Raw genomic sequence first — 15,386 nt, forward strand, 5'->3', positions numbered from 1 at the left:
TTTAGAATGTAGCAATCAAATGTCATTGAATATTATATTTTACTTCCTTTTTTGAATTCATCTGAATATTTTGTTATATGGGTATCCTACCAGACTTCTGTAGACACTGGCTCAAAGTGGTATTGCTTTGAACTGGATGGATCTGAGTTGGACCGCCAGGGTATCACTTAGTTGCTTTATCTTTTGAGGAAGCAGTAAGTAAACACCTCAACATGTAGGTTTTCAAAGCCCGTTAGGCGAAAGGAATCTTCCACAAGCTGCTAGAAAGGACACATCTCTTCTAAGTGGTGGCAGTCTTACCCGAAAACCACTTGGGAGTCCTTACGATCAGTCCCAAAATGACTTCTAGCTCATTCCGCTGTAACTGGAGTAAAATCATCGCAGCATATATTCCTAAGTACTTCTTCCTTCGAGAGATTTTTTAACTATAGGTCTCTTCTATTCGCCATTTCCCCGCTCGCTATCTCTATGCTCGATTAACTTGACGAAAATTTTGCATGCGAAAGCAACAGCAAAGTTCTGGAGGAAGATTCGCCGTTAGCTAGTATGCCTATAGCTCATTAGGCCGCACTTCCTTACCACTACATGTAATTTAAGGCAGCTCTCCCACGTTGCGGACATATGTTCATTTGCTTCATCTATTCGCCACTTGCTAAGTCTTGGCGAAAAAAAGAGGTCTTATGCAAGGTTTTGATATCGACTGACTGCGGAAATGGTATCACATTTAAACATTTCGTATATAAGCAGGTCCATATAGCACTCGGATTCCCTTTTAATTTTCTTTAAATCTACTTGACCTCCGAAGAAATCTGAGTAAGTCTTGTGATGCCAAGGAGTCAAGGTGGTCGCTTCTTAACACATCAATAAAGGCGGATTAAACGCATAGAAAATGGCCCGTCATCAGTCCAACCAGCTGCCTGCAGTCCCTTGCGTATAATAACAGGAGGATTTGCGACAGTCGGTCGGACATGACAGGTAACATCATTTTAGTCCTTCTGCAGCCTCTCTCAGCCTGCCAAGCTCGCTTGTGGGGTGTAGTAAATCATTTGCTAACCGTGGATTTGATGGCTGCAGAAGGAAGTGGCAGAACGGGCTCCGGGCCAAAGAAGTTGGCCTCAGAGTCCATCCTAGCTAAAGAGTCAGAGGTCTCGTTACCCACGATACCCACGTAACCCACGTAACCCGGAACCCATGTTAGCATACGAATGCAGTACAATGGACTTAAGTGTGTCTGAGTACTGTACTTGCTAGTTATCCCGACAAACAAAACAAAAAGGTCCATATAGCGATTTCTTTTTTAAAATTAAAAAATAAAACTGGATAAAACTAAAATTTTCTAATTATATTATTAGTCTATACGAAAGAGCAAACATTTCCATTATTTATGGAACACGATTTCATCCGGGTGGATGCATCAGCTGACTTCGCAGTAACGTATGCTCATGATCCAGTTTTGTAAGATCTAATTGATAGTTTCTGCCTCTATTTCACGACCGGAAAGCTCGATATGCGCCTTAAGGGCCTAAATTGTTAATGGATTGCTCTCATGTTATCGGCACTCCACAAAAAGTCGAATGACGTGATATTACAGCTCAGAGGTGCCTAATTAACATCGCCAAGACGGCTGATAAAACTATTTTCGAACCTATAGTATAGTTATCAATTATGGCAAACGCTGAGAAACATGGCGTATAATCTTGCTGAAGCCAAAGATCGCTTATCAAACCGGAATAGCGACGTTTTCAAAGAAAAATGGGCCAATTATGCCACCGCTCCAAAATCCGCACCAAACTATCTGAGCATATCAACTTAGATATTAAAATTATTACATGATTTTGAAGAACTTGACTGCACATTATTTCAAGTAATAATAATGGAATATGAATGCGTAATTTATTAATGCATTATGAAGTTCTAAATTTCGAAAGCAATCGTTTGAAATTTCAATGGGAAAATTTATTCTGCATCCACATACAAACATACATACTTTGTACAGCACTATATTTGCTATACAACTATAGAGGATTTACTCGAACGAAACAAGTAATTAATTTAAGAGCTAGTTCCAAGTCGTATTCGTATGTATGCATATACGTTTAATGCAATAAAATAGATAGAGACAAACATTTCGAACAAAACATTTTGCTACTTGAAACCATTTTGTGGTCTCCCAAGCCCATTAACACAGAATGTAAGTAAACACAGAGCAGCAGCACTTAGCAATTATTGGCTTGTGTTCAAACACTTATAATTGCAAATGTCTTATAAAGGCTTCAAAGAACTGCTTGTACTAATCGGGTGCTTATATATATAATAGAGGCACATACATATACACACTTATTGTTGTTTATCTATACATATGTGCAGCATCCGCATAAATCTATCCGAAAGTTATAGTTAACAAGCTGAGTGTTGGTATTTGAATTCTCTATATAAATAATAATACCAGAAGCAGTGTGCTGCATGGTTCTCAGAAGCCTACTCAGACTGCAAATTGCTAACATGTTTTCCAACTTATACCTATTTGCCTATGGCGTCCTGTTGTATGTTTAGAAGCAGACATTTCATTCTGCACCACTGTTAATTGACGCTAGGGAGAAATTTAGATCTTTCTGGAAAGTGACGAATAAGCCACTAAATAAGCAAATAAGAGAAATTTCTTTAGTATGGCTAGATATCATGTTTCTTCCAATTAAGTTTGAAGTACTTGTTGTCTTTAACGAACCTTTTTAGGAAACTAATACACACCGGTATCACTGTTAAGCCCTCCAGCATAATGTTTGCAAAATATTTTCGCCTTACAGTTTGTCAAGGGGATGTTCACACATATTGTTCAGAAAATATGTATTTTTTCATGGTTTTCCTTTAACAATTGGCTTTATTTTACTATTAGAAATAATTTACAAGCCAATAATATAAAACAAAGTTATTGTGTTTAAAACAAAGCACAGAAATAAAAATCTGGAGCGATATATGTATAAGTACAGTCACTCACACGTCTAAGCGGATAACTGCAGTATTGATTTTGATACTGTAGAATTCAATGGTAATAGAAAAATTCAAACATTAATACACATGATAAATCAAATTAAAGAAATATTTTGTATTTTATTCTTGTAAACTAAACAGTAGCAAAAAATGTACAAAAAAAAAACAAAACAAAAAACATACTTTGCACTCGCGTATCGGCTCCCACGTCCTTGCTGGCAGTTATGATTTTGAGGTTATTATTATATTATATTATATTATAACAATGTCAGCCTTGAAATTGGGTTTTACAAAAATTGACTTCACAGAAATTCCTGCTATACGATGTAGCGACGTCTTTTATTAGCCTAGCCGTGTATCTGCCTTAGCGTTTCATCTTTTATTTCGCGCTCTGCAGATTTGCTAACTCTTTATTCCAATCCCTCTTTTTTTAACGTATATCCGATTAGAAAAGTACTAATGGGCATTTTTACTTGTATTATATATTAAATATCACGTCGAATTGCTTCATAAGTCGGGGCCGAGAATTGATCCTTCAGCCGCTCCGGATGTGACGTCTATACAACGAGAACCCTCTGTGGTATGATAGACGAGTTTGCAGTCTCGCAAATAATTCCTCATAATACGCTGTAGGTATAGCGGAACTGAACTAGTGATAGTGAATCGCTTATTGCATTACAGTTTGTTGCATACTTTACGCCCAAGTCTGTCAACATCTCCGGCATCTAGACAAAACGTTTTCCATTCTACACTAAATCCTGACCAAACATGCGACGACAATTGGTAAAGCTATTTTTAAACGCTATCTGGAAAAATAACGCCACCCACAAATCTCTCTTCTTATGTATACAAATTTTATTCTATAACTAAGTTGCGAGCCTACGTCTTTTTGTGTTTGCGACACTCTAAACAATATCAACCAGAACGACCATCACTTGCTTTCTTTATATAATAATACTACAGTGCTTCTCTAGCCTTTGTTCAAAGTGAGCTAATTTTCCTCATTATGATGATTTTCAATTTCGGCTTTTGAAGTATCCATACAATGCCTAGGGACTTTTGTTGCCTTTGGTGTAACAAATCCTATTGTTTTTCATATATACATACAGATACTAAACCAACAAAACTAGCAATATACGAGTACCTACGCACTGACGCTTTGTATATCAGTGAACTGCATGGCATTGCAAACTCTCACACACACGAAGCACAAAAATTTCAGTAGGTGTGTAAACTTACAGAGGCAAATGAGCAACGAAACGAGCAAATCGTAGCAAACAGCTCAGCATTTGTTACATTTACTACTACTTTACCAGCGCATAATTCACATAATCGTATATGTGTTCATAGTATTGGTATTCCAGTCGCCCGTTGCAAGTGCCGCCTACATACTTATCCTCCACGGCACCATTTGTGATAGTCAGTTGCTTGCATTCCCTCTCTACTGCGCTTCTATAACCGTTACCTGTTCTGACACAGTTTCAAGGAAGTGATAGGACGAACATTTGTAATACTCTAAATATCTAAATACTTGCAATTACACGCCCCTTGCTACGCTCACAGTTCAACATAGTTCACATAGTTGAGTTTTGCATTTTTTCTTTCTGCTTTCTGTTTTCTGCTTCGGCTATTTGAACTCCGCTTAACTGTGTACTACTTAAATTGCACTCCATCTATTGTTATACCTTCCCTTGGATCCTGGCCTTTTTTGCTTTCACCTTTTGTTTTCTACCTCATTTTTGTACTCATTACTACAAATGTATGTATCTCTCTAACTTAATTCCTTGAACGCTTGTCCGCCTTCCTTGTGACTCCTTGTTTTCACTTTGATTATTCCAGTGCCAATATTGTTCCTCATTTCCTGTGCTCGAAGCTACTTTTGCGTGAAATTGTTATCTTTCACATATTTCTTTTTTGTTTGTATCTATGTATTATGCTTGTGATGTGAAAATGGGACAAGCAACAAGAAAAGTAGATGTAGACACATAGTGTAGTTTTATATGGAATACGGTCAACAACTTTCTATTGAGGAGATCTGCATTAGTTTGCCACTTTTTTGTTTTTAGTGAAACTCATAAGAAATGTTTACTGCTAATTCGATAGAATAGATGCTAATGAAAGTAAGTCAGGGCATGCCTTAAGGGAATGAAAATGTGCACACCAGAAAGTAGTAATGAGGGCATAAGGAGAAAAAACATAAATAACAACTAGTTTAAGGCAATAAAAAGTTTTACTTTAAAAAATAATATGGAAGGTGAAAGGGCGGAAAGTAATATATTATAAAGCATTTTTATATCACTATCTAACAAAGAAAACATGTTTTTTTGTTTAATTAATTAACGTAACGCAATCATTCCAGCGTCGCTCTAATATTTCAATACCAATTTTGTAGAACGATTTATGCGAGAGCAATTCGTAGTACAGTTCATGTAGTTTTGCCATTGCTTTAATTGACTTGTTTTTGGTCAACAGTGAACAAACGCGACACCCACTTTGTCATAGTCAAATGCTCATACAATATAAAGCCATCACGTTTTTTCTTTACGATGTTAGCTAACTTCCGCAATTTCACTTTCCGATCACTCAAAACGATTTTGTGTATTTTTTGATGTTTTCTTGTGTTACCGCCTCAAATGGGCGTCCACTGCGTTGTGCATCATCGGTATCCACGTTTAAAGTCAGCAAACCATCGTTTTATTGTTGTTTTTGGTTGAGATAGGTTCTCCACTTTTTAGTGTAAAATTAAAACACAAAATTCTTTCAGGTCCATTGTTTTGAAAATAACAAAAGTAACGTCATTCTTAGCACAATAACTCAGGAACTATCATAATTAATATAATATGATGAAATTTTAACAACTGCCTTTCAAAAGTTAGTACTAACTAAAAAAGAGGTGAACGCAATAAAACTAGTGTCATCTACATATGTGTTACGCCCGGAACTTTTCAGGCCTTGTGTTATGTAGGCTGCTGTAGACTTCGTTCATATAGGGATTCTTTGATGGCTTCAACATTACGAATTGTCTATTGGTATTGCCCGGTCATGTTCAGACATTTTGCAGTTGTTAGTTTTTAGTCTACATTGAGAAGAACGATAACATGAAGGGTGTTAAAAGAGTATAAGCATAATAGCATAAGCATTCTAAATAAATTTATTTGAGTTACATATTTTTGTTAGGTTGCAACATTCGTGATTTACTTTTGTACATAACTTGTATCGCCATTGCTTGATATTTGTAAAAGTTACACTATCTTGAGCAAATATATTTACCTCCGCACTTGTTTTCGATTCTTTACAGTTTTAAAAATGTATTTGAATTTTCAACAATGGATTAAATAGGTCGAAAACTTTAGAAATGTTGGGAAACTATTTCGGTAATGATACTCTAAAAAAATAGAAAAGATTGTGATTTTTTTCTGATTAATTGAGTAAAAAAAACACAAAAAGAGAGCAAGCATATCACTTTTGAGGATTAAACTTGTAAGTTTAATTTTCTGAGTATATTCCGGGTTTGAATTTTCTGAATATATTCCTGGAACTTTTTGGCCAAGGTAGTATATTTATTTATACCAGTTGCTTCATCTATTCGCCACTCGGTAACGCATAGTGAATCGAAAGTGTCCACCTTGTTGCTCTTTCTGGACGTCTCCTTCATTGCTTATACAACCACATTTAAACTCTCACTCTCATTCATGCGCAATTGGAAACGAAACAGCAGAATCGTCTATCATTTTCGCCATTTCTTTAAAAATAAGTGTTCCTGATAGACCTCACAAACAAATAATTTAATCACTCCTCGTTATTCAGTTTTTTCCAAAGGTGCACTGGCATGTTAATTTCAAATTGCTGGTGAAATAGAAATGAATTTATGGATCACAATACGTTTTTCTTGTATGTTCAAACGAAAGTTAAATTCAGATATAAATTTTCATCCCTTTACAGGGTAATACATGGTGCTTTCAACAGCACCTTTATGACACATAAAAATCTTAATAAATATTACTATGAATTAACTCTTTTACCATACTTCACTGATGGAATATTGTTATTTGGAGTTGGTTAATGTGATTATATACACCCAGCTGTGAAAATCCAAACTTCTCAGTATACATTCTAGTTCATGAACTAGTATTTAATAAAAGAAACCATACTGGTTTCAGAGTGGTCTGAATACCAATTAGCGGTGTATGCTAAACAAATATTCTGCCTGTTATGTTTGCTATATTTTTGTTGTGGTTATGTTCTAAAATACCAAAATGTAGTCCTTATTATTTAAAGTAGAGAGTATGGTGGATGCGGTATTAGCTCCCGAGCTTGCCTAATGTTTGCCTTGCGGTATGAGGTCTTGCGTTGTCGTGGTGAAACAAAACTTTGCGTCTATTCACTAAAGACGGTCGATTTTTTTTAAGTGCCTCATTTAGATTTGATAGCTGATGGGAATAATAATCAGCAGTTATCATCTGGTTTGGTTCCAGAAGTTCAAAATAAACAATACCGGCCATATCCCACTAAATAGACAAGAGAATCTTCTTGGGGTGAAGGCCATCTCTAGGGGTCGGTTCTGGTGTTTCCTCTTTATCTACCCATTGCGAACGGGATTATTGTAAAGGACCCATTTTACATCACCACTAACGATACAGTTCAAAAAACTTTCATTTTCAAGCCGTTTGGCAGCTGAGAGCACACATTCACTCTCTGCTGAAGGTTGTCGGCGGAAAGTCTATGCGGAACCCATTTTCCCAGCATTGAAACCTTTCCCAACTGAATCCCAACTATCATATCGACTGTCAAATTTGGCTCAGCTTCTACGAGTTCGAGCAAGGCGTCGGAGTTAAAGACTTCAGACCAGTGCGCGGGGCATCCTCGACATCGCAGTTACCACCTCGACATTTTGAAAACCACTTTTACGCAGTCCTTACACTCACGGTATCCTCTCCGCGAACAGTGTTTATTTCTGCAGCAGCAGTTGTTGCATTTTTACCACTTTTATAAAAAAAGTACAAAATATGCCTCTTATACGCGTTCAAAGATTCCATTTTATTTTTTAACAACACGTGCTTCTATCCGCGATTAAAATCACTTTTTGAATGCAGAATATATAAAAAAAATATAAATAGTTCCGTTATAAAGGGTGTTTTTTTAGAGGTTAGGTTTTCAAGTTGTAGTGCCATTTTTCGTAGATGGTCTTTTTGACAGCTGTCACTTGATTTATGCTCAGTTTGGTTTGCCATTTCATAATGAATAGACTTACACCTGAACAACGTTTGCAAATCGTACAAATTTATTACGAAAATAATGGTTCGGTTCGCGCGACGCATCACAAGAAAATTTTGTTCAGCGATGAAGCTCACTTTTGGTTGAATGGGTATGTCAATAAGCAAAATTGTCGCATTTGGAGTGAACATAATCCACAAGCCATTGCTGAGCCGCCGTTACATCCTCAAAAAGTCACTGTTTGGTGTGCTCTATGGGCAGAGGGAATCATTGGTCCATATTTCTTTAAAAATGAAGCCGGCCATAATGTTACAGTCAATGGAGAGCGCTATAGAGCCATGATTAATGACTTTTTCGTGCCTGAATTGGACGATGGTGATGTGGACGACCTTTGGTTCCAACAAGACGGCGCTACATGCCATACAGCCAACGCAACAATCGATTTATTGAAGGAAACTTTTGGTGAGCGCATTTTCTCGCGCCGTGGACCTGTAGCGTGGCCTCCAAGATCGTGCGATATAACACCGCTGGACTATTTCTTGTGGGGCTATGTGAAGTCGCTTGTCTACGCAGATAAGCCCGAGACGATTGACGTCTTGGAAGAGAATATTCGGCGAGTTATTGCTGACATACGGCCCCAATTGCTGCAAAAAGTGGTCGAAAATTGGGCCTCTCGGCTGGAATTTATTCGAGCCAGCCGCGGCGGCCACTTGCCCGAAATCATTTTTAAAACATAATGGCAAACCCTTATCTTTATAATAAAGCTAAATTCTTGGCCATAACATTAAATTATATACGTTTTATTTCATCTTGAAAACCTAACCTCTAAAAAAAACACCCGCGAATAATTGTTTGTATGCAAAAATCGTACAAAATTGAAATTATGGGTAAATACGCACGAGCTTATGAACTGACCTGATATTTAGTTTAAATAAATCCCATTTAAGTCAGCCGCAAGTTTTTATTTTTACGTTGCCTTATTATAATACTGAAGCTTTTCTTCCCTTAGAATCTAACAATAAGTTCTCAAATCTAAGTTTAATTTAGTAGTTGCTTCGTTATATGCCGAAGATAAAAAAGAACACTGCATAAAACAAAGTTTCCAAAAATGAACGCAATTTTTTAACCACTTCGAAATTGCACTTTAATATGCCAAAACTGATTAAGTTATAATTCTGCATAATCGAAGGTAGACAAATCTGATTAAATTTGAAATTTTAATGAAAATTTGTTTGCGTTTTATTTTAAATCTTCATAAAATTCTGGTAATGTTTGAAACTGAAATTTATATGGTTTTTGTAAACACTTTCACAAAAAGGCTAACAAAATTAAATAAGAAAGAAATAAATTTTGAAAATTTGTCAATAAATCTCTGTGCTATACATATAGTACTTACAGTAGTTCAGAACTATTGGTTTTAATTGCAAGGATGGTGTATATATGGAGTATATTTTCCCTACCTATTTTAGTGACCCCATTTCACCATTTATGTACATATTTTACATATTTGTCAGTGACAGGAAAAATTAGTTAATTCATTAGTGCTGCAGAAACGTTTTATTTCCCATTCAACTGCAAATTAAGCAAAAGCAAAAAAAACACGCTGCTAAATATTTGATTACTCAACAGCAACTTGGCCAACTTAGCTGTACGAGTAACTACATAGCAACACAAAAAACAACAAAAATAATGCATACAAATACAAAGCACGCAGAGAGGGTAATAATAGGTAAATAAATAATGGTAACCATTAGGACGACAAAACTAAAACCGCATCTAACCAGCAAACACCGATCACCAACCCACAGCTCCGCTTACCTCCTACGGAGCTACAGTCGGCCACGAACCACTAACCACACAACCGCACAAGTACATAAGACAAAAGATAAACGAAGGAGGGAAGTACACTCAATGGGTTAAAAAGTTAAATAAAAATAATAATAGCTCGACAATGCATTACAGGCCGCCAAACAAAAACAAGGACATGACAGTGCAGTACCTGCAAAACATACAAACTCACAAACACATACACTCACGATGGCAACGGCATAAGCACACATACTCGTATGCACATAAAACAAACCTTAGCTCGGTTGCGGTTGCGGTGCAGCAGGCACAGCAGGACACTTACCATTCGAACCACGTTCTACCGCGTTGCGGCAATATTTGCTCAGGCATTGACCTACCAGCGAGCAGCAAACTAAATGAAAGCAAAAAATGCATTTCGTCACGCCAACTCCGGCTTCAATTTTCTACGCTGCACTGGACTGCGCTGCTACTTGCTGAACGCCGCTGCACAAATGTGGGACAAGGTGTGCATTTAATAGTAAGCCCAGAAATATCGCCAAGAAACAAAAACAAAGAAAGCAGGAGCACCTACCAGCAACAAAGCTGCACGGAATGCACGGAAATAACGTCGCAGGAAAATCGCTTATGGGTAAGAAGAAGAAAAAGTCAACATAACCCCCCAAAAACAGAACCAAAAGGACAACAAAGGCGAATCGCAGCGCTCTGCACTATGTAGAGAAAATAGATAGTGAACATAACGGAAACTGAAGTTTAATAATAATAACGCTGGCCGTAGGATTCTCCGTTTCATGCTGCCGACGAGTATATGGGTGTATGTACACTCCACGGTAAAACGATAGTACCTCAATGTTCAATGTCTAGTAAAACCATTTAAATCCAAATCTATAATTTTTTTTAAATTTTAAAAATTCTGCGACGTAATAAACATTTCTAGAAAAACTTGTTAGTGCACATTTATGCAGTTTATTAAATTTTAGTAAAATAAAGTGTGAAATATGCATGCGTTAAGAGGAAAAAACTAGACTTTAGAAAATTGTGTATATGATTTATAAAAAACTTAAATATAAAAATATTGTCGCGGGTTATATATATATATGTGTGTTTGTATATATATATGCATATATGTATGTATGTAGATATATATACATGCAATACTGTTTATGAATTCAATTGTATGTGTGTGGGCATCCTATTGACTTTCTCTATTTTCTAGTTCATTTTCCAGTTCGTTTCTTCTACTCAGCCCTTTCCTTTTGTCTTATCCACCACTGGCTTAATTTGTTTGCATGAATATGAATTCGCATATAAAATAGGTCTTGGTCAGTTGTTGCTTAGCTCTGCTGCTGCATTTAGTTAATGTATTTGTGTTCAACTTTTGATAAATACTAGTATAATTATTTGGAATGGACGGCTATTTAGACAGCTCACTCACTCGTCCATCAATTGACAGTATTTAGCTGACAATGACCGTATTTTTAGTAACTGCGCTGCTTTTACTATAATGCTTCATAAAGTTAGCTCGTCGCGCGACCGCGGCCATAATATTTCTGCTCTGGTGCACTGATTAATATTTGTAGTACAAGTACAATAACTGCGACTCATGCCAGTAAAAATAAAATACCAATAAAAGCTTTACCAGCGAACGATGGAGAGGTATTGTTAAAAGAGAAAAATTTGTGTTAGTTGTAAAGTAGTAATTTTTATTGTGCACATTCAAGCGCACTTAGCTGTGACAGTTGGATTCTGATTTCGGCCGCTAATTACAAAACCCAAATCACTGTCTATCATATCAGGGATTATACCGTTGCAAAGATTAAAAGGCTTTTTTTCTTTACTGAAGGTAATTTTTAGTTTTGCTAAAATATAACATCCTTGATGTCTGCTTTGTCACAAATTACAAAAACTTGACATTCATAAATTGTAATCGAGTTTGGCGCTCTAATCAAGAATTAATTCGAACTGGTTTATTTAGGAAAAATAAACTAATTATTTCTACATAGCAGTGATGACTTCAGTTAGTAATATTCGAATGATGAAATTTAGCTAAAATACAGTGCATATTTTGATCAACACCTTCTTGCCAGTATAAATATAATTCCGTTAACATTCGCTCATAGCAACTCTTCGAGAAAAAAGCCTGGAATAGTAAATTTTCTAAAATCCTTTCGGCAAATTTTTCACCAGAAATCATGCACCACAGAGGCAAAGATGTAGTCATCACTGGATCTCAAGCCCGCCCAATAACCCACCCAACAAACAATAAAACTTTTCGTCGTGGTTCTACCATGAACATTACCGTTTGAAGTTGTAGTAAAGGTTTCACTTTCCATCGCCAGTCACCACACACCTAAAAAAATGAAAAATTTTTGTATGCGATTTAGCAGCGCTTCGCAGATGGAAATTCCGTTCACGAGGGTTTTTGCGTTTCCTCGTATTGCACTAAGCCATCTACATATACTCAATCTGTAAATATATGTAAATACTTTTTTCTGGAATTTTTTTCATCGCATATTTTCAGTCGTAAATTTTGTGATTAACTCCTTCTTCGTTAACCCGAAAAAATGGGCTAAAAGTCCAGTTAAAAGTTGTCCAGAAATTTGCGGTTAAGATTTTAGTACTTTCATATAGAGTAAACATCATCGGAATGACATGGCTCGGCTTGGCCAGGCGAAAAAGTTCGAAGGCAAAGATTTGGACCATTACTAAATGAAGATTGGTGCTGAATGAGAAAGGTCTTGCAGAATCGTTACGAGTGACACAAACAGCAATTATAAAACTCAGTGCGATTAGAATTAGAAGAATATCGGTAATCATATTAATGCAAAGAAACTGTCAAGTATACGAGGTGGAACCTCGCCACAAACAAAAAAAAAAACAAAAATAGTTTTTGCACGGAAATGTAAATGGGTATTGTAAATTTAGTCATTATGATAAACTTAAATGACAGAATGAAGCCTTGTTAACTTGTCACATCGACTCAGAAACTGAACATTAATGATAAGAAATTCATGTTGCGTTGATGTTGGCATTGGAAAAGAGTGATATACTACGATAGTTGTCCATCAACAATTCATTCATTCTAATCTGGGCACGGGTATCATAATTTTTATCATAAAAAATGCTCGTTCTCTTGTTGCTACATTAGTTATAAACTACTCCAAACCTTTTTTGGAAATTTATATCACATCAGGCATATAAATCAAGTCTGACCTCTACTTAAGTTACTTCACTTCAATTGAAGTCAACAAAAAATAGTATCAACTCTTTTTTCTGTATCAACTCTTCTTCGTCATAAGAATTGGACGTTTTTTTCGCAAAGTACCGATATATTATCACAAAGATGCTAAAAAGTTATAGATTGCTTGTATTGAACTCTACGAGCGTTGACTAAATCTGCACCGCGGTCATAAGGCTGTTTTTTTTTTACTTTGGTGAGGGGCTCTTAACAAAAAAATTATATGAATAAAATATAGGAGGTTCAGCACCAATCTTGCTGTTCATAACTGGGGCGATAAAAACTATTACTACAGAAGCGGTGTATTCATTATAGGTTATAGCGCAATTGAGATCAAACTCATTGACCTCCCTCTCAAACCCGATTACTCCACTCCAATCTCTCTACGAATGCCATATTTACTACCTGAGTTCTCGCGAGGGATGAGTGGAGAGTCGACGAGGTTTGGGAGAGTGTGTTCACTCATTTTGCATACAGACTGGCTTAAACTCGATGATAGGAGTGGTGTATATTCGGAACACTTAAATGCATCACTGAAATCTAGATTTGCTCAGAAATCTACATTTTCATTAACAATCTAGCAGCTAAAACTCCTTAAAAAAGTTCCGAAAACATCACCAGTGTGACTGAGAAATGCTAACATTCCCTTCTAAACATGACTGGACCATTTCAAACGCACATTGTCAGGGCTACAGGCTTTGACGGCATAGAGGAAGAGTTAACTTGCACCATATAGCACCTTCTCTGTCACTGCCCGCTGCTATCTGTGCTAAAGATTCAAACGCTCAGCAGATGTTTATTTAAGGAAATTGTAGATGTCAGTTTCATTACAATCCAACAAAATTTTAAATACAAATTGGTTTTAGAGAACAGGGATAGGTGCAATGCTCTGAAGTGTCACAAAGTGCTTTATGACTGAGTTTGTCGCTGAGTCAATCTAATACTTTGACTACTTTCACTCACTGACATGTAATTGAAATAAAACTACTTCCAAATTATGGAATCAATATCTCTAAAAATACTATGCACATTTGTTATATACAATATCAGTATCTAATATAAATATAGGATCTAATAATGGACAAGGTCCCCAGCTACCAATTCAAAGCGAAAATTTGCATATAATATACAATGTCAATTGTGCTCAAATAAATTTTAAATTGCGTAAGTGTATGTAACTAAGTATACTTACAAAATAACAATGAATAATTTCACTCAAAGCTTAGCTCGTATGGGGCAACTCAACATCACCCTTTTGCTAAAATTGAAATGCAAATTATACTAAATAGTGAATACATTGCCATTTCTAGCGGTGCACAAGGAAAAGTGTCTGAACTTACCCAAAGCATGGCATTATGAGTGAATTTTTAAATACTCCTACACACACGAGTAGGTGCAAATTTTACTGTGCCAAAGCGGCTTACTCTTAAGAAACTTTTTCTTTTTAAGGTGCAACAAGCTAAATGCACTTACACATTCAAATAAATGTATATGTAGGCATAAACGCATACAATATTGCAAACGTCGCACAACATTGTATGGCCGAAGACTACCCTGCAGTAAAAGTTAAGTTTAGATAGTCTCACGAATGACTACATTTATCTATTATCTACATTCCTATTTCAAGTTAAGACTAAAGTTTCGCGACAGCAGGAGCTTTGTGGTAGGAGTGGCTATGTGTGCGAAATAAATAATCACATTTGGGAAAATCTGAAAAAAAATCAATTATTGTTACTAACTGTATAAATTATTTTATTAAATTCATTAATATTTATTACTTCAAATGCAAAGTAATAAATATGTAACAGATGGAGCTCACAAGTTATGTGTTATTATTGTTTACTAACTGTATAAATTATTTGATTAAATTCATTAATATTTATTACTTTAAATGCAAAGTAATAAATATGTAATAGATGGAGCCCATAAGTTATGTGCTTTGAAATAGTCCACCCGCATGATGCCTGTTTCTATTGCGAATTTAAGGAGACATTTCCAACCTACTACTGAGATAACTTGCAATCGTTCAATATGTGGCTCCCACAGATATTTTAGGCTCCCTACATCTCCTGCTACTGGGCTTTGTCCCTTCAGCACGAGTAAAACAAGTGCGACTGTGATCGGCATGTTTTCACATGAT

At 36.1% G+C, this 15,386-nt stretch overlaps 1 protein-coding gene across 1 annotated transcript in view; it reads left to right on the forward strand.

Moving 5' to 3' along the window:
• LOC129238919 (innexin shaking-B) overlaps window positions 1-15,386 on the forward strand; it is a 234,272-nt gene that overhangs the window by 40,050 nt on the left and 178,836 nt on the right. Inside the window, 1 exon segment of the mRNA XM_054874153.1 lies at window positions 3,503-3,538. Coding sequence (XP_054730128.1) covers window positions 3,503-3,538 — 36 coding nt within the window.

This window comes from Anastrepha obliqua, chromosome 2 (genome assembly GCF_027943255.1).
Source record: "Anastrepha obliqua isolate idAnaObli1 chromosome 2, idAnaObli1_1.0, whole genome shotgun sequence".
Lineage (NCBI taxonomy): Eukaryota > Metazoa > Arthropoda > Insecta > Diptera > Tephritidae > Anastrepha > Anastrepha obliqua.